This window comes from Chanodichthys erythropterus, chromosome 12, assembly GCF_024489055.1.
Source record: "Chanodichthys erythropterus isolate Z2021 chromosome 12, ASM2448905v1, whole genome shotgun sequence".
In the NCBI taxonomy this organism is placed as follows: Eukaryota; Metazoa; Chordata; class Actinopteri; order Cypriniformes; family Xenocyprididae; genus Chanodichthys; species Chanodichthys erythropterus.
In genome coordinates, this window is record NC_090232.1 from 22,081,790 (window position 1) to 22,102,960 (window position 21,171).

The following is a 21,171-nucleotide window of genomic DNA, read 5'->3' on the forward strand; positions in this document are numbered from 1 at the left end:
TATTTTCATCTCATACCATCTGTAAACTCTTGCGCTACCAAGGCAACAACTGACGCATTTGTAATACATTCCAAAGAGCTCTTTTGTCAGCCCCACAGTGGAAAATGAAACCTCCTTGGACCGGATCAGCACGGAATGAAACGGTAAAGCCAGTCTGGCCCGATGATGGAAAAGCGGCTATAGATTCTAATATGATATTTTGAATACATCAGTCTTACACTGTGTCTATACCAATCATGATCGGCACGATGTTACGCAACAAAAGCGAGTAGAACCCATTTTAAACAGTAATAATGTCTAACCTGGATGCAGAGCAATGACAAATTTCTATTTTTATTCTATTTCTGTTTTCCCCATTGTATTTCTGATGTATTTCAAGTACATATACAACTTCTGCCACAAAGGACAAATGGATTTGCAACGTTTGGTTTGTCATGTCCAATGTGGACAGCTTCTAACTGTTGCAGTGCACCGTGACACAACAACAGTCAAATCCGATGTAGACACTGTGTAGGTATTTATAAGATCCTGGTAAAATCTAGTCCATTTTTACTTTGGTTAATTTAAAAAAATAAATGATTTTAATAAAAATTTAAATCAAATTTTGACAGTCCAGATCATTAGCAAGTATCCCACACTAACCCAGAACATAAAAACTAAATTATGTTTTTACAATTTTGGTAATTTTCCTTCTCTTCCTTGTAGGACGCAGAGAGGGCAGCCTTGTGAATGGACCCAGAGCAGACCAGATGGAAACAGAAAAGACCAACCATGAGACGGAAAAAAGTCTGATACTTGCACAAGTCAGTGCCACTCAGCAGACAGATCCTCTTCTCACCAAGCGACAGAATGGAGATCAGTCACCTGAAGTCTTGTCTCAGCAGTGCAATGGGGACACAAACTGGAGCCATTTCAAGCCCAGCACAGTGGTCTACCCAATGAAACGACAACAGGATAATTGTTCTAACCTGGCTAGCATGCAGAGCATATTTGATCAAAACATGTATGAGATGAATGGACAGATGAAACATGCTCTAAGTGAACAGACATATTTGGACTTTCACCAGCCTAAAAAACTCTGCACTGATTCAGAGGTGAATGGAAATCAGGACCTGAGGCTTTGGGATAAAAAAGAAACAAGAATGGAGAACCAATTAGAAGGATTCCCTAAGCACAGCAAGACAGGAGATTTTGACATAAAACATAGTAAAAGAAACTGTAACTTTCCCAATGGGGATTTATTCTCACGGTCACAGAACAAGCAGATTCCAATGCCCAATGGCACTAAAACAAGCCCACCTTCAGTAAAAGGTATAACTGGTGACCTATTAGAGAAAACATTGTCTCAGTATTACCCAGAGCATGTGTCTATAGCACCTCAATCCAACTCATCTCAAGTAGATCAGGTCACCAGCAACCTACCTGAGCAGGCAACTTCTTCACCTTCATTTACCTCAGGTTTTCCTATTTCACCCCATACATCTGCCTCCGAGCCACTTGCCAAGGCACCCCCAGAAGTACAAGGCAGCAATGGCTACAACCCTGAATTTACAGTGAATGGATACTCTAGCTTTGCAGCTGAGCAAAAGAAGCCTGCTTATCCTCTCTCTGACCTCCCAGAGCTGGCAACACAATCACTGAGTCAGGAAGCTTCAGAGTCAAATGTGCCATCACAGACAGGCATCAATGGTAAATCACAGATTCAAAAAGATAGAGAGGGCCTTCTGAGCGACTCTGAACGTTTAAGCATGTTCTCTAAGTCCAACCCGGATTTTAGCCATGAATCTTACAAATTGCCCCCAGTGATGGCAGGTGCCCCATCACAAAACACTCAGACAGGTCAGAACCTACAGATTAAGGTGCCACAGAAACAACCACCTGATGAAAGCCTCCACGACAATAGAGACTTTTCTTTGCCACAGCAACAGAATCTTGAGTCACCAACAGTAGACAGCAGGTTGATATCCCAGGCCTGTACACCAACATCTCAGAATCAATACAGTGAGCAAGATAATAAGCCTAACCCAGATCAGGAAAAGACGTCAAAGAGTACAGATGGCCCTCAGATGGAATGGATAGATTTAAACTCAGCTTCAGCTCTACAGCCATCTACTGACCACTCTCAGATGTGGGATTTTTTCCTTCCACAGACCCAAATGCAGCAACATACAGTCTCGCTGAGTCAAAGTCAATGTACAAATTCCATGCCCTCAAACAACTTTCAGTCTCAGAATTTCAGTAATCCCAGTTTTCCCTCACATGAAAGTCAGGCACAAGACTCCCTACCTCCTACACAATTTCCCCACAATTCTCCCCCTGAATGTCAACAAAGAAATTTGAGTATGCACAATCATACTTGCATGCAATTTGACAAAACCCAACACATGTCCCAGGAATTATGCAAAAATGATCAAGACCAGATACAATCCCAGAGCTTCCTCTCTCAGCCACCACCTCGTCAGCATGCCACCAGCACATTTCTCCATCAGCTCCCTCAGGATAGACAGAATATGCAAGCAGCTCCACAACAAGATGTTTCCCACATCCAGGTAAATGCACCACTCTTGAAAAAGCTTAAAACAGAGGGTTGTCTTCATTCAGAATCCCAGACAATATCTCTAGGTATTGAACCCCCAGCACAACCACTGTCTAGTACAACTATAAGAGAATACTCAACATTTCCAGACACATCTAAGTCAAATGTACAATCCTTGTCTAAAGAAACAGAAGCTCTAACAGAGAGGAAACTCCAGCAGAACATACAGTACTCTCAGAACACCAGTAAACAACAACCAAACTACCAGCAACCTCTCCAACGCAGGGTACAAAATCATTTGGAATTCCCCCAGTCTCCAGTGTGTCAATCTCAACTGTCACAAGTTTCTAACGGTCTTCAGGTTCCTGCTCAAACATTTACCAAAGCTGAATTCCAAGAGTTCTTTGCCCAAATCCAGAGAGAGTCTCTCCCAAGCCAAGGTGCTCAAGGAGATTTGCAGAGGCACACAGCCTTGCGAATGCACCTTCTGCAGAGGCAGGAGCGGCAAGGCCCCAACAACATCAGAGCAAGTATGCCAGCCATAAAAAGTGAAAACTGCTCAGATTTAGAAACCTCAGCTCAACTGCCACCCACGGAAGTGCTACAGCAAGATCAAGACAAAACCAAAGTCATGCCAGTGGTTGTTAAGCAGGAGCATCCTTCTTCATCCTGCGAACAAAGCCAGCAACGCAGTATTCTAGCTACCATGGAACAGCGGTTAAAACAATATCAACTATCACCTGTGTTTGAAAGAAAGTCTTTGGTCATCAAGTCACCTAATAAGGTGAAGGTGGAGATGGCTGGGGCTGTGACTGTGCTCTCAACCAGTGCTGAGGGAAATGTCAAAGAACAGTGCAAACCACAAAACTTCACCCCACCTAAAAAGATTGAACCTGGATTACAAAGCTTTCTGGAGTCACCCATGAAGATGCTTGATACACCAATAAAAAACTTGCTAGATACACCTATGAAGACACAGTATGATATTCCTTCATGTCACTGTGTTGGTAAGAGATTCACACAGCTTTTTTTCATTTGTACACATTTTGTGTTGCTTATACATTAGAACTGCACACTTAATGTTAAAGGGATAGTTCACCCAAAAATTTTGTCATCATTTATTCACCCTCAGGTTGTTCCAAACCAAATAAATTTCTTTGATCTGCTGTATACAAAGGAAGATATCTTAAAAGAATATTTGTAACCAAGCAGATCAGGGGGAGGGGGGGGGGGGGGGGGGTAGGGGTTTTGTGAGTTTTTTCCTACTATGGTAGTCAATGGGGGCTGAGATCTTCGTTACATTCTTCCAAATATCTTCCTTTGTGTACAGAAGAACAAAGAAATTTATACAGGCTGGGAAAAACTTGAGGGGGAGTAAATGATGACAGAATTTTCATTTTTTGGCACTATCCCTTTAATAGTTTAATATCTTATTGATATTTTATGTAATTTTTGATGACATTAAATTATTTTGATATTAGTTTTTTTTTCTTCTGACAATCTACACTGAAATCCACAGAGCAAATCAGTGAAAGAGACGAAGGCCCATATTATACTCACTTGGGATCAGCACCGACTGTTTCAGGCATCCGCAAAATTATGGAGGAAAGGTATGATATTATGAACTCCTCTAATGCACAAAATAAATGTGTGTAACTTACTCTCTCAGTACAGATGTATTTTTTAGCTATTACACTATATTTTCCCTTGACAGATCTGGACTGACTGGAAGTGCCATTAGGATTGAAAAAGTTGTGTATACTGGCAAGGAAGGCAAGAGTGGGCAGGGCTGCCCCATTGCTAAATGGGTAAAAGCGATTTATTTTTGTCTTGTGTGTTTTCTTTTTTGTGTACATATATTGCCTCTCTTTGTCTGTTTCTGTAATTAAATATTAAAACATGCTTAGTTTTCTTATATACAGTGCCCTCTATGGAAAACTCGATTGCATGACAGATGTCTCAAACTGCTTCCTGTACATTTTCTGAATATATCTGTACATGTGCACATGTTGTGTAGGTAATACGGAGGGCAAATGTAGACGAGAAACTCCTGGTCTTGGTACGAGAACGGGCTGGTCACTCATGTGAAACATCCTGTATAGTAGTGGTCATCTTAATTTGGGAAGGCATACCAACGAACCTGGCTGACCGTCTCTACACTGAACTCAGTGACACACTAACAAAACATGGTGCCCTAACCAACCGCAGATGTGCTCTAAATGAGGAGTAAGGACAAATGCTTGTTATTGCTTTTTCACAAATATAGTAAACATTTGCTGATCAAAAAGATCAAACACATAATTTATCAACTCAGAATGCATCCAAATTGATAGTCAGTGGTCTTGGTATTGCTACATATCTAACCACTTTATACTTAACAGAAACAGCATAGTATTGTACAGTTATGCTGGTTATGTTGTCCTCAAGACAAGATTTTTAATGGCTTCAACAAAATATAAATTTCTAGATATTGTAAGGTATGTTTACAATATGTTATTTGTCTTCAAACTTAACATTCTGTCATTTTCCTTAGGAGAACATGTGCATGTCAGGGTTTGGAACCTGATGCCTGTGGAGCTTCTTTCTCCTTCGGCTGCTCCTGGAGCATGTACTATAATGGCTGCAAATTTGCTAGAAGTAAAATCCCACGAAAGTTCAAACTGCTTGGGGATGATCCCAAGGAGGTGAGATACTTACACACAAACACAAAATGGAGTCAACAAAGATCATACAAAATTAGAAATAAAAGGAATATTTTTGATTCCCCTACAGGAAGAGAAACTGGAACAAAATCTCCAGGGTCTTGCAACTTTCATGGCCCCAGTGTATAAAAAAATGGCACCCGATGCATACGGCAATCAGGTATACATTTAAGCTCTTTGCTATCAAGAAAATATAGAATTTTTCTTAAACCCTTAAAACATTTAGTTTCCTGAAATATTTCAAGTGGTATAATAAGCGGCAACAGTAGTGTTGTAATATATAAAAATAAGTAAAGTGACTGCAATAGTGCATGAATTTCATAAGGGGCATATACCAAAATTTTAAGTTAAAACTTTACATTTCTATGTCTACCGACATTTGACAGGTGGACCATGAACACAGAGCTCCCGATTGCCGTCTGGGCCTAAAAGAAGGACGGCCATTTTCTGGAGTGACAGCCTGTCTAGACTTCTGTGCTCATGCCCACAGAGACCTGCACAACATGCAAGGGGGCAGTACTGTGGTAAGAATTAAAAGTCGGCATGAAATGGATGTTGCGATAGAATTTTCTTCCCTATTGTGACGTATATCTGAGTGAAATGGATTCTGGAATGAGAAATAAATGTAGGGACTGGATTTGTACTCGGGAATTGATGGATTGTAGGAGTTTGGGAGTTGCTAACTAAATGGAGGCAGATCAGAATGCCAGTTAGCACAGTCAGTTGTGAAGGATATTTAGTATCACTCTCCACCGAAACATATTCATTAAGGCATTAAGAGAGCAGATGCAGTTTGAAGGGTTTGAAATGTTTTGTTTTATTATAATAATTATAATATTTTATTATTATTATTATTATTATTAAGGATTACGAATGCACATTTGTAGGGCTTAAAAACAGAAGAAAAAAATCATTAGTTAAAATTCAAATAGTTCATTAGGTTCAGAATCAGTATTTTAACGTTTCTGTTCATGTGTTCCTTCTGTAACATTATCATTCCAAAAACAGTTTGATTAGAATTATATAACAAATAATATAATACTGTTTTTTGCCTATACTTTATACCACAGCTTGAATTGAACTTTATACTAAGAGCTTGTGACTAAACCTTGTAACTCCAGTGGATCCTCAAACTATCAGAAAAACCTCATACAGCAGCTCCACTCAACTCAATCGTGAATAAAGTCCTGCATGCATTTTGGAGACTGTCTCTGCTTGTTTGCAATGCAAGGGTAAATAAAAACCGTTTCTTTTAATAAGTACAAAGTTTTCTTTATTCAAAACACAAATATAAAGGCTAATGTTTTATGTATTTGAGGATCAGCGAAGAGTCTGGTATTTGCCATTTAGTCATATTCAATACAGCCTGTGCATAACACTTTGTCTTTTATGACACAAGCTTAAATGACAGTAAAAATTGGGGGCCTACATAGCCACAATAACCTATATAACCTTTAAGTTGACAAAAACTTACTCAGATTGTCTGCCATCCCAATGACGGACAAAACACAAATCTCTGACATTCACTGGTGAAAAACCTTAATTTGAGCTTGATTTTGGGGAAATGTTAATAATATTACGACACACAAATGTCTAACCATACATAAAGCAACAATACAAACTTTGACAACAAGGGGTTTTAATCATTAAAAAAAAATTTAAAAAAAAAATTCCCCACTACTATTCCTGAATAGTAGCGGTTCTACACTAGCCTGCAATTTTCACTGGTTTCAAAACACACCACACTGGATATAACCCTGTTGGATAAACTCCTGAGATTCAACAGCTAATGCCAGAACATTGCCTTGTGACAATGGCAACTGAGCACAGGCATTTCACTCACGTTTGATGCTTCAACATCACATTTTCAGAGGCCATACTATTTGAATTCATGATTGGTTGACTGCAAAATTAAAATCTTAAACAGAATGATAAAATAATGTTATTAACGGATTAATGGTAATTTAAAATAAGCATTTATGTTCAGAACATTTAAACTTTATTTAGTTTTCGTTTTTGTTTATGTTCCTGTTCAAATTTAGTTCGTTTCTGGTTTTTGTTTTCATATATATATATATATATATATATATATATATATATATATATATATATATATATATATATATTAGGGCTGGGTGATATATCGAATACTTTTGTCACGTACATTTCGTCAGTAAAGCCGGTTCCCTGATTACCACTAAATCGCCATCACCTGCTTTCATATATATGATCAATTTTGATTTTATGGTGATTTTAAATACTTACAGTATGGTGTACTCTAATAAGACTAATAAAAAGCATTCACCAAAGCCATCAGTTATGCTTATTAAAGGAACACTCCACTTTTTTTGAAAATAGGCTCATTTTCCAACTCCCCTAGAGTTAAACAGTTGAGTTTTACCGTTTTCGAATCCATTCAGCCGATCTCCGGTTCTGGCGGTACAACTTTTAGCATAGCTTAGCATAGTTCATTGAATCTGATTAGACCGTTAGCATCGCACTTAAAAATCACCAAAGAGTTTCGATATTTCGATATTAATTACAACCTGACTCTTCTGTAGTTAAATCCTGTACTAAGACCGACAGAAAATGAAAAGTTGTGATTTTCTAGGCTGATATGGCTAGGAACTATACTCTCATTCCGGCGTAATAATCAAGGAACTTTGCTGCCGTATCATGGCTGCAGCAGGCTTAAAGATATTACGCAGCGTCTCTCACAAACGTCTCCATGGTTGCAAGGCACGTTCCCTGTGCAAGTAGGGGCTCACGGGCGCTGCGTAATATCATTGCACTGCTGCAGCCATGGAACGGCAGCAAAGTTCCTTGATTATTACGCCTGAATGAGAGTATAGTTCCTAGCCATATCGGCCTAGAAAATCACAACTTTTTATTTTCCGTCGGTCTTAGTACACCATTTAACTACAGAAGAGTCAAGTTTTAAATAGGAAAAATATCGAAACTCTTTGGTCATTTTTAAGCGCGATGCTAACGGTCTAATCAGATTCAATGAACTATGCTTAGCTATGCTAAAAGTGGTACCGCCAGAACCGGAGATTGGCTGAATGGATTCCAAAACGGTAAAACTCAACTATTTAACTCTAGGGGAGTTGGAAAATGAGCCTATTTTCAAAAAAAGTGGAGTGTTCCTTTAAACAATACAAATAATATATATTTTTATACTCTGGAGGTGGAGAACAAAACATGGCTAAAACACAGTAGTGGCTGCAAAATTACAAATTAAACAGGCCAAACTTCCCTCTCTCTACTCCTATTGTAGGTCTGCACACTAACACGAGAGGACAATCGTGAGATTGGAAAAATTCCTGAGGATGAGCAGCTGCATGTGCTCCCCTTATACAAGGCCTCATCCACTGACGAGTTTGGCAGTGCTGAGGCTCAGTTGGAGAAGACCAAGACTGGTGCCATTCAGGTGCTCAGTGCCTTTCGTAGACAGGTGCGTATGCTACCAGAGCCTGCCAAGTCTTGTCGACAGAAGAAGCTGGATGCCAAGAGAGCCGCAGCTAACAAACCAAACAACCCCAACACACCTAACTCCAAAATAGACAGCACCCATCAAGCAAAGCAGAAACAGACCACTTATGAGAACCCAGGCCAGAACACAACTGTAACAGGTACAAAAGCAAGGATAAAACCAATATTCAAGTTTTCTAAATTTATTCAGTTATAAATATTTTATTTAGGGATGGTAAAATAAATTATATAAAAAACTAATGGAACCGATTCCAAATGTTTATCAATGTTTCAACACCAAAAGTTTACTTTGTGGTCTAATCCCATTATTTCTTCTAGGCCCAGGTAACATGAGAACAAATCTGGACTCTGGGCATCTCCCACAAGGTCATGCTGCCCATCAACCTCAGCAGCACCGGCAGCAAACACAACCTAATCATAATCCCTCTTACACTGTCCCACAGTTCCCTAGATTCTCAAATTCATCAGGAACCTTCTCAAATGCTTCAAAACCAATGACCCCGCATCCTCAAACACCTTCTTCTGCAGGTCCTTATCCCTCTCCTTTACACGCACCCAACTCTTACATTAATGTGTCTAATGCACCCACCCCATACCCCAGGTCTCTTACACCCAACCCTCTCTATACTGGTTACCAATGTAACGGGGGGCTTCCCATGGACAACTACCACCCTTACTACTCTTCCAGTCTAAAGCATCCAGATATGTATCATCCCCAAAGAAATTCACTGTACTCTGAGCAGCGGTATAGTGCACCTCAACATTATGGGGTCAGCTACCCACCACACTATGGAGAGCCTAGCTTGCCAGCCAATGGTTATGGCGCCTGTAACATGAAACCTGGCATGCACTCTATGGGACATTACCCAGGTTATGGTCCTAATATGCCACCTGATGCCTTCTCCAGGCCTCCTTCAGCCCATCTACATTTGGACTATGCAGCTATTGGCAAAAGCAGCCAGTTTGAAGCTTACCCCAAGCCTCATATGTCCCAGAATCCTCAGATGTTTCCCCCAAATCTAAATTCCTTAAGTATGCAAAGTAATAAAGATTTAGAGATAAACATGCATGGAGCAAATGGTATCCCTCAGGTGTTCCCTCCTTTGGGTAATGAATGCTTCAACCCAAACCAACATCCAAGCTTGAGGCTTTCCAGTGAAAATGCCCTTAACCCTGTAGTCAACCAGACACCACTTACCCAGAGTTCAGAACAAAAAGAAAAGGAGGATGTGTGGTCCGACAGCGAGCACAACTTCCTTGACCCTGAAATTGGAGGGGTGGCAGTGGCACCTAGTCATGGTTCCATCATTATCGAGTGTGCTAAGCGGGAGCTCCATGCGACTACACCAGTCAAGAAGCCTGACCGCAACCATCCCACCCGTATCTCACTGGTGTTTTACCAGCACAAGAACTTGAATGAAGCAAAACATGGACTGGCTCTGTGGGAAGCAAAAATGGCAGAGAAGGCCCGGGAGAAAGAGGAGGATGCTGAGAAGCATGGTGCTGAAAATACAACGAGCAAGAGCAGTGGAAAGAAAGTGAAACGAGAACATTCAGAGCCTTCTGAACCCTCAGAACCACCATATAAGCAGTTTCTTCTCATGCTTAAAGAACGGTCAATGTCCTGCACTACCAATTCATACGTAAGCACATCTCCCTATGCCTTTACCAAGGTGACTGGGCCTTACAATCATTTCCTGTAAAAAAAAAAAAAAAAAACCTCTGTAGGTTCAGAGCATTTATTAATGCAAGAATAAGAGTGGCATCAGAAAAATGACATGGTTCATGAAATGGTGCTACAATATTCATAAACACAAGAATAAGAGTGACATCAGAAAAATGACATGGTGCATAAAATGGTGCTACGAATGGTGCAGACCTCAGTGCCACTGGCCATATGTCCCATAATTCTTGTTCTGTTTGTGTGAGGTTATTGACAATAGTAAGATTCAGTATCATTACTATATGCAGAGCATCAGTTTTTCACGCTCTTAAAAAAATCGATTTTTACTGTTTGAAATGTTTATTTATTTAATTACTCACGTATGATAACACACTGTTCTTTATCCATGGTGCTTAGAGTCCAACAAATCTGGACATATTACTGGAAAGAAATTCATCTTTGGTGACTTTTGTGGCTAATCACTTTTTTTATGGTGCTAGTGAGTGTTTTAAATGCAAATGTGTTTTTAAAAGCCTTTCTTTAACAACACGCAACAAAACACCTTGTAACATTTTAAAGTAATACGCAATTATTTTAAGCAATTAAGAAATTATGTATCTTAAATAGTGTTTTAGGAGCACTTTTTTGTAATAACGAGGGTATTACTTTTTGATGAACTCCATAGTGGATAGTTGGACATCATTTAAAAGACTTTTAAAGATTTTCTCTGGTGCTTTTACAGTTTCACAAATTCTTTACACTTACTGTATAGTGAGGCACTGAGGGTCAATTTTGTAACAGTACTGTTCTGATAGAGAAATAATAATAATAAAAAAAAAAAGGTAAAATTTCAGAACACTGAATACTGATAATGGGGTCAAGAAAAACAATGGTCAATATTAGGTCCTCAAAGCATATATAAAGGAAAACATAACAGGGTTACATTTACATCAACGTCACTGTTTCAGAGGCAGCTGGCTTGGCTTGCTGTGGGGGGTTTTAACATAATGCAACTTTAGCTGTATAAAGACATGTACAGTAAATTAATTTTTTTTTTTTTTTTTTTTTTTTTTTGAATGTATGCTTAGACAATAGTTTAGTAAAGAAGAGTACTATTTCTTTGGGTTTGACCTGATCTTGTTTCAAATGGTGCTACTTGACCTGCTATAAATATAATGTGAGAATCTCTAAGGGCGTTGAGAAGGCTTATGAATGATGTAGAAAAACCTACTTATCATATACCTCAGAACTAGTTTGGCAATAGAATTATAATACCAAGGTGTTTCTGTTCTTTTACTTCCAAACACTTTGTAGCAAATATAACACAGACCTTAAGGCCATCATTGATGTAAAGTTCATTTCTTACTTTCTTCACACTTGATCTACTAGAAAGTATTACTTGAACTTCAAGTGTCAATGGAATTGCAAAATCAGGGATATATCAGCTCATTTCTGTGCATAAACATCACTTGTGTTAATGTTGTCTTCTCTAATTCAGGTTTGAGCCTTTGCATCTTAAATCCTTATAAATTACCTGTACATACCACACACATATCTAACTTTATCAGATCTGAATTTGTGTACTATTGAAGCAAAATGCTGATAAACCTTTAAAGAAGTAATTTGAACATTTTAACGTGCACTGATTTAATTAAAGGGAAAGTGTCATGACATATAAAGCAATGCATTTGATCTTTACTGAAGGGTTAGATAAAGTCAGTTAAAATACTATGTGCACATTTAGTTGCATATGTATAGTTTGAGGCTAAATGTATTTACAACCACTAAACATTTATTAATGCCTCTTACACTACTCCTGTCCCTGAAATAAATTATATATTTGATGAGTAATTGGTAATGAATAAAATACAACTCATTCCACTCTGACATAAATAAAAATGAAGCACTTCAATTTGTTTTTCAAAAAAAAAAAAAAAAAAAAATGATGTAATTTCAAAATAGTTTGAATATTGTAAATTTATTAAAAAAAGATTATGCCACGTTGTATATACCATATATTTGCATTGCAGAAGTCTAAGTCCATTCTTCTTAATTCTTAAGTCCATGTTATGTACGAAGGTTAGGAATTTCCATGTTTGTTTAAAGTACCATCACCCCACACAATAATAATAATCATAGATATTGCTCCAAAAACCTTTGTTTTGTTTTTTTTGTTTGTTTTTTGTTGGTATTCGGATTACCTGAGGTTTTTTTTTTTTGTTTGTTTGTTTTTTGTTTGTTTGGGGTTTTTTTTTTTGCATACAACAGAAACGTTTACATTTTTTTTTTTTCTATTAGAAATCAATTTGATGTACTGACTAGTTATGGAATTAGCTTCCAGTTCTGTAGTTTAAATTAGATGTTAAATTTCAGTGTACAGGGCCCAGCTTGAGTAGCAGGTTGTGTATGAAGCAAGTGAAATGAGTGGTTAAAATTTAGTGAGTGACAAGAATAGCCATACTTGAAGATGCTTTGGAGTGTTTCTGAGTGGAGTCAACTTTACTTGAATGAATTTCTGACTTCAACTAACGAACTGGGGTGCACAACTTTTACATTAAGCTAGCAGTTTATGTACACGTTGGTATTTTGCCATTAGACACTAAAGTTTTAAATGTGATATTTTCTGCCTTTTTTGTATTGCTCCTCGTTTGTAATGCTTAAAACATTGAATTAAGAATGGCTTTGAATACTGTAAGTATTGTATTGTACTGAAGAACTGAATGCAGTTTATTTGAAAACTATTTGTTATTATTTGTTATCATTCCTAATATTGCTGAAATGTGGGGTTTTTAATAAAATGTATATTTATTTCAAGCATTTACAGTAAATTGTACACTGTTTAATCATTTTGACTCATTTTGTAATTAGTAAACATATAAAATTATTTATTTATAATTTTCAAATAGTACAAATACAAACAATCCTTAGAAAAGTATTCAACCCTTGGAAGTTTTCATGTTTTATCCCTACAACATTTGGATTTTATAATTATTCATTGCTTTTTATTATTATTTTATATCACTAACAAACCCAAAACAAAGTCTAAAGAGGTGAATACCTGTCATGAGTACAGCATAGTTTTCACAATAATTGATGTATAACAGAACTTCAATTATAATCAATTTTATAACACCATTCTTTTTTCAGTGCTTTGAGAAAGCATTAATTGAGAAAGGTTTTTTTTATTCAAAGATATAATTTAAACACTGTTGTATTTTATAAGTATATAAAAACAGTAAAGAGTGATTCTGATGCTGCACATTTCAGGTTTATTTTTACACCAGTCATGAAACTTCACATTTGGACAGAAGTGTTTGAATTTTTGATCACCTTTACTAAGACAAACTCTCCTAATTTGAAGTGGTATCCTAATTTCAGAACACTTTACAATAAGGTTCCTTTTCTTAACAATAGTCAACATGAAATAATAATGAACAATATTTCAGTTGCACTTCATTTTTATACTACATGCACTTGCGTCTAACTTACAGTGGACTTACCTAAGAAAGTACTGGGTAATATAAGGTTATAACTACATGGTTAAGGTTAATGTTAGGTTTAGGGGGTGGTGCAGGTTTAGTACCTAGTTATATCCCACTTATTGTAATACCTATAATAAGTAAGACCTTACTGTGAAACGTTACCCACATTTTATTTATCTGTTAAATAAAGGGAAGCTGCTGTGCTCCCCCGTATAGGCTATACTTTTCTAAGAATTGGCAAAATCCTGGTAAGACAATTATTACCCAAGTAATAATGCCATGACAATTGTAAGGGTTTTCTTAAAGTTGGCATGAAATCAAAATTGACCATATTTGCTTTGTTAGCGCACATTACTAGTCTTGTGGTAAACAATTTATTCCAGTAAACTCTTTGTAATCTTTAAACAAAATCTGAAGATGTACTTCCCCCAAAGAGCAGTGAGTGATTTATTTGCCTTTTGTTGTTTGATTAGCAAAAAGAAGCAAAAGAAGACTTCAAAGCAAATTAGTATTCATATGCTGTCTGAGACGTGCGCACACAAAATTTCTCATACAGAGTGCGCAAGTTCTTTTTCTCTTGCGGCAAGGCTTAAAAACATGCAAATGATAAACTTTTGTGACGATACAGCACTGGCACAGTCGGGACAGTGACAATGTCGACTGAGCGTCTTTCACACTGGCCCCGAAGCATCAGGCAGTCCATTGTCAATATATTATTGCTTTCGTTATTCTGTGACAGTTGAGCAAAAAAATAAAAAATAAAGGTGTCTGAAAGTTGCAGATGGTGGTCAATTTGTGTGTAAATGTACGTCCTTGAAAATGTTTTCCACTTATGATGTCATTTCTAGTGAGAAATTACTATTGTAATTAAATATTTACTTAGTTATCACCAAAGCTTGCTCTATTTTAAAGGTGCCCTAGAATCAGAATTTGAATTTACCTCGGCATAGTTGAATAACAAGAGTTCAGTACATGGAAAAGACATACAGTGAGTTTCAAACTCCATTGTTTCCTCCTTATGTAAATCTCATTTGTGTAAAAGACTTCCGGAAAACACTCGGATCTCAACATAACACCGACTGTTACGTAACAGTCGGGATCATTAATATGTATGATCCCAATATTTGCATAATGCCAGCCCATTCGACGCATTAGACAAGGAAAGGCAGTATTAACGTCTGGATCTGTGCACAGCAAGAACAGCGAGAAATGGCAGATGGAGCAATAATAACTGACATGATCCATGATAGCATGATATTTTTAGTGATATTTGTAAATGGTCTTTCTAAACGTTTCATTAGCATGTTGCTAATACTGTTAAATGTGATTAAAGTTACCATCGTTTCTTACTGTATTCACGGAGACAAGAGTCGTTGCTATTTTTTAAACACTTGCAGTCTGTATAATGCATAAACACAACTTCATTCTTTATAAATCTCTCCAACAGTGTAGAATTAGACGTTAGCCACAGAGCATAGCCTCAAACTCGCACAAAATCAAACGTAACCATCTAAATAAATACTTTACTCACATAATTCAAAGCATGCATACAGCATGCATGACGAACATTGTGATGGCCTATGATGTGGCCGCACATCAGTGAGCGGTAATACACGCACACACACACATATGCCCATACACATAAGCATTAATTTAAATATATATATATTTTTTGTTCAATATATCTTATGAATTGTTTTGTTTTTTTGTATTCAGTAATAAGACACAGATTCGGTTTGTTTTTCATTTAGAATACTTTATTAAATATCAGTACTTGTTAACTAGTTGGAGTGCACACAATTTAGTTTACGATGCTGTATATTTCTGTTAATTTTGGTTTCTTTTGAGTTTAAGTTACCGTCGTGTGGGCTGCGTGGAGAATAGCGGAAATTTCCGAACTCCTGTCATGGGGTCCGTCTTTCTAAAGGACCGACGTTCTGCTTCTGCCGCTTTTTGGTTCCGCTGGCCGGTACCAATGGACTGATGACTTATAGGGGTGGTTGTGGTGTTTAAGCGGGCATTTCTTTTCCATTTTTTTTTTTTTTTCATTCCTTAATGTTATTCTGGTTTGGTTTCCTTGACAAGATTTAGATTTAATCTTTATTTTTAATCATTTAATTCGTTTGTTTATTTTGTTGTTGTACTTTGATTTTTGTTTTTTTTCTGTCTACCCTCTTGTGTGTAATGTGGACTAATCCAATTGTATAAATGTGTCTTCATTGTTTCATTAGTTGGGTCAGTTCAGTTTGTCATTGCTTCAGTTAGTTGATTTCAGTTTTGTTCTGTTGACCTCTTTTATTAGGCCTAAATAAGTTGTTTGATTTTCCTCTATTTTTGATTCATTAAAGAATATTTTTTGGGAAACTTGTTTTTTTTCATTGCCCTATTATTTTTGACTGCTGGGTCCCTCACAAACATCTTGTAAAGATCCATTTTGAGGGTTATATTAGCTGTGTGAACTTTGTAAATGCACTGTAATATAGTCGAGAGCTTGTGGGGCAGAGGAAACGCATCTCTTAAAGGGGCCGTGCTGAAAAAATCAATGCATAGTTAATGATGCCTCAAAATAGGCAGTTAAAAAAAATAATTTAAAAAAATCTATGGGGTATTTTGAGCTGAAACTTCACAGACACATTCAGGGGACACCTAGGACTTATATTACATCTTGTAAAACAATCTAGGGCACCTTTAATATAGATCATTAAACCGCTACGCTGCCTCAGAAGTGCAAAATCTGTTTCGTGAGGCACCTTCATAAGCAAACCCTGCCTACAAAGTCATTTACTGATAAGGCAGCGATGCGACAAGTCAGCTGCCTAAGTTTTCGGACACAGCCAGAGTCATAAAGAGTGGTGCAGGTATGACATCATAACACGGAAGACTAATTTGCCGCTTGTTCCTTCGAGATCTTCGAGAAATTTGGAAAACTACTGGTAAACAACTTCTGCTGTTCTGCAATATACACTGCACACACTCACACCCCAAACTGCCTTATCTAGTAACAAACACATACATTTTCAAAAATGAACATTACACCTTCAAAATTCAATTTTTCCACTATGGGTGTGTGTAATTTCTATATGTGGTGAAGAACGGTACTGTAAGATTTTTTTTTTTTTTTTTTTTTACAGAGAACCATTACACCCCTCGAAAATATGTCACAATATTGAAGGTTGCAACTTCCTGTTCACAGGGACATTAAACCAGAGGGTTTGTTGCAACCAGGCACACTAAACACTTACAAAAATAAAATGCTGTCCTTGATAAACATCTGTTCCTAAGTCAGTCCAAGTAAATAAACAGAAATTTAAGGGTGGGAAATGATAAAATGAGAGTAAAACCTCACGTTGTAGAGATTGTTAACTATTTAACCTTTTAAAGTATGAAATATAACATGAGCTTTGGCACTGAAACACATGTATTTTGAAATATGTAAATTAACAAGAATTAAGAACAGAAACATATCAAAAAATGTTACTGCAAAAATACTGAAATGACTGATAAGAAAAATTACTTGCTCATTTCACCCCATATATGACAAGTGTTTGTGCCTTGTGCTAATAAACAAAGCCATGTTTTAAAAATAAAACATTAATGAAACACAAAAATCTTTGTACCATGGATATTAATGGACCCATGTAATAGCATCTTCGGCCCTTTTCTACCTTCTTGTGAGATCACTCTGTAAAGTGTGAATGATCTTTTACTTTGCGAAGAAGTGCCATTTGTCCACTGCAAAATAGAAACAATGAGTAAACAGTTATATAATTTGTTTGAAAAAAAAAAAAAAAAGTTATGAAATACATTTTTACCTTCAGAAGATACTGGGAGAGGTTCCCCATATTCTGCAGCCTACAAAAGCAAATGTGCATTTGTCTTGTGTGGACTCAAGTATGGTAAGGTAAAAATTAGCAAATATTAAAGGACATAAACACTAACAGCTTGCACCACAGCACTGGCCTCTGCATCACTGCATTTGAATGGAGTATCACACAAGGAGGAGTTTTGACTAAAAAGAAAGGTCAAAGTAAATAACAAAATCATAATTACAATCATCACTACAAAATCTTTAACAAATGACTACAAAATCTTTAACAAAGAGAAACTCTGTTGTCATTTAATAAATGATATAAAAATCAAATCTCACACTCACCAAACAATTTCATCACCCTTCATCTTTTTCCTCATAACTAAAGCTTTCCAGTAGCCATGTGTTGATTTTATGACTTCTACAGCAAAGTCCTAAAATTATATTAACAACATCAACATTAGATGATTTATCATTAAATGGATTAACACTTCTCCATCAGCAATCTACTATGATACGCTACCTTATCCTTAAACTGTCCATTGAATGCAAACTGGTTCTCAGGCTTTCCATCTGGCACTTTATATTTTTTAAACCAATCCACCGTAGCCTCAAGATGACCAGGCTTAACCTTTCTCACATCCTCAATACCTGTTAACGATACACTAATTGAGATTACTCTGTCATTAATAATAGATAATACAAGAAGTACATAAACATGTAAAAAAAAATAAAAAAATACTCACTGTTAAGGCTCGATGCATCTGGGTCTTCTATATTGATGGCTATTACCTTCCAGTCAGTCTCTCCTTCATCTATCAAAGCCAGAATTCCAAGAACTTTAACCTGAATCACCTGCCCTGTTACACACACCTGTGACACAGAGATTTACATTGGGTTACAAAAGTAATCAGACCCATAACCAATTTGTGTTGGAAAAGAAATATCTATTGTGCTAAATAATAAAAAACACCGAAATACATGGAACAATGGGTCAAAAATACCACCTACACAGTGTCACAAGCTACAATAATAATAATAATAATAATAAATTAGTTAAATTGTCAAAGAGGAATACAAAATATTATAATATTGATTGATTGATTGAAAAGTAATTCCAAAAAAAAAAAAAGAAAACAGAAATATTGATTTTAAGGTTTCGGTGTTTTAAACTAAAAGCAAAACTTGCTCAAGGGCACCTCAATTGTGGGTAATGAGAGTAAAAGAGAGTACTGTTCATTTACTCCTCCCAGCTACATTTCCTGCCGATACCAAGACTCGAGCCCACGACCTTTAGGTTACAAGTCCAACTCTCTAACCATTAAGCCACAACTGCCTACAGTTATTATTCACCATGCAGTTCCACCCACCTTGGAGCCGATCTCACAAACGTCTATGGGGTCATTGTCTCCACAGCACATGGTTTCCTTGTCAGTGTGGTTGGGATCTTCCCATGTCTTTATTTATTGGTAAAAGAGGTATTATATTTATATTAAAATTTGATAGAGGATTAGTAATACAATAATAAAACAACAGTAGAGACAAAGAAACAAAAACACTGACTTTACAAATCAGAAAGGCAGACAGATCTTTTGGAAATTCATAGCCATAATCTAAACCAGAACGTCACCTGTGGAAGTGCACCATAGTTCCAAATGTAACCTTTGTGTGGAAAAATGTTAGCTACATATCGTAGCTTGCCTTTCTTCACATCTTGCTTGATCGGGTTTAATGGTTCCTTTGTTGCTATCTGTGGATAAAGGAAATTATGTAGTGTGTTTTTAAAATATTAAGTGCTCAAAATACTATTAAAACTACTATTGTATTGCACATAAGCACAATATCACAACATACAATATTTCAATGATTATTCTTTTCTACTAATATATTCAATTCATCTTATTTAAGTGCTAGTTTCAGTGCATCCGGTCAATAAATTAAATTAGCTTTCCTATTCTTTTGCCAAATCAGTCAACTGATTGATTTCCAGTCAAATTAAGAAATATAGAGATGCTGAAAACAACAACAAAAACACCTTTTTTAAGGTTTTTAATATTGAAAAATATACTTGCCTCCATCTTGGCATTTGACCAACGAGGAACTTCTACGACCATGTTAAACAGGATCTATTAAAGACAAAACAACAATATTATCATCTATTTTACGACAATAAAGTCCCAAAATGCAGATTGATGAATGGTTACCTCATTCCTTTTAATTTTCTTTGGTGGAACACCACATTCCTGATCAGTAAGAAACATAATGTCATTAGAAAATAGGCTAAGAATTGTGCCAGTTATCTTGATGTCAATTAGGTTACTGGATTAAATCATTATTTATTTATTATCACCTGACCTAATAGCACTGATTTGAAGTAGACATACACATTATACCAACCTGTTCGTCAGCAACATACAGAGGAATGTCATGGAAAGGGGATATATATTTTCCATCTGAAGTTTCTGCGAAGCAGATGTTACAGTGACTGTATTAGTGATCCAAATTCAAATTATCTCAAGATATCAGACTAACGTTAACTGTGTTTAAATGAGGTTCTTATATTTCCTTCTCATAGTGCTTAATAAAGAGACAGACAATGGGCGTTGCTAGACGAGATATAGGAAGCATAAAGTTCACAAAAAAGGAAACTGAATAGTTTAATAGTTTAGTTTTCAATTCAGTGAGTGTAACCGGGTGTGCATGAATGTTACGTCTCTCACTTATGACGTTTCAGTCTGCCGCCGTTAGCCTGCATAAATTCGCAGCGAGGTAGTTGTCAGCAACAGTCATTTTATTTGAGAGTTGTGAGGGGCTTCATTTTTATGGATGAGAAGGGCAAACTTACTTAAATAAATCCTGTAGTCAGTTGAGTTTGGTCGTCCTCTCTGCTCTGTTAGGTAATGCACCATTTTTCTCAAATGAATGGAAGCAGCTGAAATTAAAGACTTGCTTTTCCGAGAGGACTGTGAACAGAAAAGGGCATCAAAAAACTTCGCAGCAGTATAAATAACTGAATGCATTATTTTCGTTGACTTATATTATATTAGTTCCTGATTGCGTGTCAACGTCCCACACGTTTAGGCGTCACACACAATCTCTTTTAGTTATTTCATACTGCCACCTATCGTTAGATGACCGTAGTTTACACAAAGGGATTGCCAAAGCCGAACCGTATGGCTCTGAGCCAAAGTATCCAAGCAAAGAATGGGGAACAGTACCAATAATAGCTATAAGAAGGAAGTTGGCTTGTGCAAGTTAGGTTCATTGGTCGTATGTTTTGTTCGTTTAACTTATTAATATTCTTTTCAGATTTTTTAATTAAATTATTTTTGTTATAAAAGTGCAAAATAGAAGGCAATGATGTTTTGGTCTTCTGATGAGGATGTGATGAGAGTTCAGTAGGGGGCGCTCTTCGTATTTCTATAGTTGTTAGAAAATGAATGGTTAAAAACGTGGATGACACCTCTAGAAGAGCTGAGATATAAGAT

At 36.7% G+C, this 21,171-nt stretch overlaps 2 protein-coding genes across 2 annotated transcripts in view; one reads left to right on the forward strand and one right to left on the reverse strand.

Annotated features, from left to right (window-relative positions):
• Positions 1–13,194, forward strand: part of tet2 (tet methylcytosine dioxygenase 2) — a 30,062-nt gene extending 16,868 nt beyond the window's left edge. Inside the window, exons 2-10 of the mRNA XM_067402477.1 lie at positions 706–3,543; positions 4,056–4,146; positions 4,251–4,344; positions 4,554–4,762; positions 5,070–5,220; positions 5,309–5,398; positions 5,625–5,762; positions 8,516–8,870; positions 9,049–13,194. Coding sequence (XP_067258578.1) covers positions 750–3,543; positions 4,056–4,146; positions 4,251–4,344; positions 4,554–4,762; positions 5,070–5,220; positions 5,309–5,398; positions 5,625–5,762; positions 8,516–8,870; positions 9,049–10,433 — 5,307 coding nt within the window. The 5' untranslated portion in view covers positions 706–749 and the 3' untranslated portion in view covers positions 10,434–13,194. The remainder of the gene's footprint in view (positions 1–705; positions 3,544–4,055; positions 4,147–4,250; positions 4,345–4,553; positions 4,763–5,069; positions 5,221–5,308; positions 5,399–5,624; positions 5,763–8,515; positions 8,871–9,048) is intronic.
• A 92-nt stretch (positions 13,195–13,286) lies between these two features.
• ppa2 (inorganic pyrophosphatase 2) lies at positions 13,287–20,763 on the reverse strand. Its single transcript, XM_067402478.1, has 12 exons — positions 20,529–20,763; positions 20,081–20,145; positions 19,888–19,926; positions 19,756–19,809; positions 19,314–19,433; positions 19,054–19,140; positions 18,430–18,556; positions 18,207–18,334; positions 18,029–18,117; positions 17,815–17,884; positions 17,688–17,727; positions 13,287–17,607 (listed from the first exon to the last, which is right to left on the reverse strand). Exons 1-12 carry the CDS (start codon positions 20,701–20,703, stop codon positions 17,579–17,581), a joined length of 1,023 nt encoding a protein of 340 aa, XP_067258579.1. The 5' UTR covers positions 20,704–20,763; the 3' UTR covers positions 13,287–17,578.
• Positions 20,764–21,171: the final 408 nt, after the last annotated feature.